This window comes from Gavialis gangeticus, unplaced genomic scaffold, assembly GCF_001723915.1.
Source record: "Gavialis gangeticus isolate Ggan-Ray unplaced genomic scaffold, GavGan_comp1, whole genome shotgun sequence".
In the NCBI taxonomy this organism is placed as follows: Eukaryota; Metazoa; Chordata; order Crocodylia; family Gavialidae; genus Gavialis; species Gavialis gangeticus.
Genome location: NW_017729027.1, coordinates 45,009,199 through 45,011,137, shown reverse-complemented (window position 1 = coordinate 45,011,137; position 1,939 = coordinate 45,009,199). Strand labels below are relative to the sequence as shown.

General features: G+C 35.0%; 1 protein-coding gene across 4 annotated transcripts in view; it reads left to right on the top strand.

The window, feature by feature from the left end:
* The window catches only part of ARHGEF10 (Rho guanine nucleotide exchange factor 10), a 272,411-nt gene that overhangs the window by 267,891 nt on the left and 2,581 nt on the right, over window positions 1-1,939 (top strand). For all 4 annotated transcript variants that reach the window (XM_019520609.1, XM_019520611.1, XM_019520610.1 and 1 more), the window contains one exon: window positions 1,359-1,902. In XM_019520609.1, coding sequence (XP_019376154.1) covers window positions 1,359-1,876 — 518 coding nt within the window. In that variant the 3' untranslated portion in view covers window positions 1,877-1,902. The remainder of the gene's footprint in view (window positions 1-1,358; window positions 1,903-1,939) is intronic.

The following is a 1,939-nucleotide window of genomic DNA, read 5'->3' as shown; positions in this document are numbered from 1 at the left end:
GGAGGGAAGCAGACAAGCTTTATAAACTAAGCAGTCTGCAACTTTTTTGTTTTAACCAAATAATATTGTCTTTGCCAAAATGAAAACAAAACCTACTATATTTAGCAAAGGGACAAACTATTCAGTAGTAACTTCATAGAAAGGAACGTAAAAGGTTTATAAAAATGGGGGAACCTATGAAATGTAATGTTTAGGAGAATCCTTAAAAATAGACCTAATACATGGAAATGCATAGCTAATGTAATAAACAAAATCCTTAATTCTGCCTCAGGCACCTCTCATTTTCCACTTTTGTTATGTTTTCATCATTATCACTTGTTACCTTTCATTTTTAGTTAAGATTGTTTTCCTAAGGGCATAAAAAAGTTCTCAGTTTTAGCTATATCAAATCTAGGGAAGATGTACTTTTATAATATGCAAGTTGAGTATAGGGGATTTGAATAGCAGAGCACTGATTATTATTTTTTTAATTGACTGACTTCTGACTAACTTCTGACACTTCCTCTAATAGCAATGATGGCATTGTCGCATTTTGCATAAAATTTCTAGAATCTTCCTTCCTTCCCTTTTTTTTTGTGGAAAATTCCATGTTTTTATCAATATTCTGTTTCTTAATTACAGCTCAGTTGGCAAAATGCAGCGTCATTGCTCTTATTTTGGTTGCTGAAAAATACACATATCATCAAGTTATTAACTCTTGATTAAATCCTAAGCAATTTGCTGTTGACACAATATTATGGCTGATACCATGAAATCTTTCTTTTTCCCATTCAGTATCCCACAGTTTGATTTTTTTTAAACATTAAATTAGGAGTTCATTCACAATTCTCCTATAAATGCGAGGCCATTGGTGAAGGCAAATCTGACTCTGCTCCATGGGTGAGGCGAGCGCTGTTCCAGTGGAATAGATTTGGTTATGCTATGCAAGAAGGTTGGAGTAGGATTAATTGAAAAACAAATATTCCATTGTGAATTGTTGGGAAAAGCTTGCAATGTCGAGGCTGTGACAGTGCCAACTACAACAAGTCAGCTGAGGATTCTTTTACTCATGCTGTTGAGAAAACAGAGAAAACAACATAAGAGATTATGAACCAAATGGCAGCTTGAATGAAGCATGTCTAAGTTGTAGCTGATTTGTATTACAGTCCGAAAGCATCTTTGATGTACATTTTCTTTTTGTAATTTCTGTAGTGTTTCAGTTCTGTACCTATATGCACAAAATGGTAAGGAACATGCTTCTTTGGACAACGTTATATTAGTCTAATGCACTAATTATTGTGTAAAGCATTGGCCCACTATGAGTAAGAGTAATATTACATAACATTTTTCTTCTCTTTTTTTTTTTATTATGGCCTCAGGAAGGGGAATGGTATCCTATCATGCACATAATGGTCCAGTCAAATTTCTTATTATGGCTACAGCTCTAAACAAGAAAAACAGAAGCAAATCCAGAAGCAGTCTGCCTCGAAGCACAGAAACTAATGATGATGATCAGAAGAATGCTCTGCATAATGAGAGACCGGGTTCTGCCTTAAGTAATATTCAGGACACTGGAGTTTGGCTGGGAGGTTCAGTGGGATCCATTACACAAAGGAGTGACTTATCTTCATCTTCTGGGTCCCTAGATCCATTACCTCATGGATCAAATTCCCTGGAACATAGAACTGAGGACAGTACTATATATGAGCTTTTAAAGGATCAAAACATCTCACTTAAAAATAAAAGACAGAGATCCAAGAAAATGAAAGCAAGCTCAGTATTAGTTATTTCTGGAGGTCAAGGACACAGAAGAGTAAACAAGAAGTCCAAGCAGCAGAGACAGGATGAACTTGTATCATCTGTGATGGTTTGGCAGATTCCATTACTAAATATCTGAGTGACTGAAACAATGATAAATTGTGATTTTTTTTTTTTTTTTACAAAGCCATTTCACTTTTTC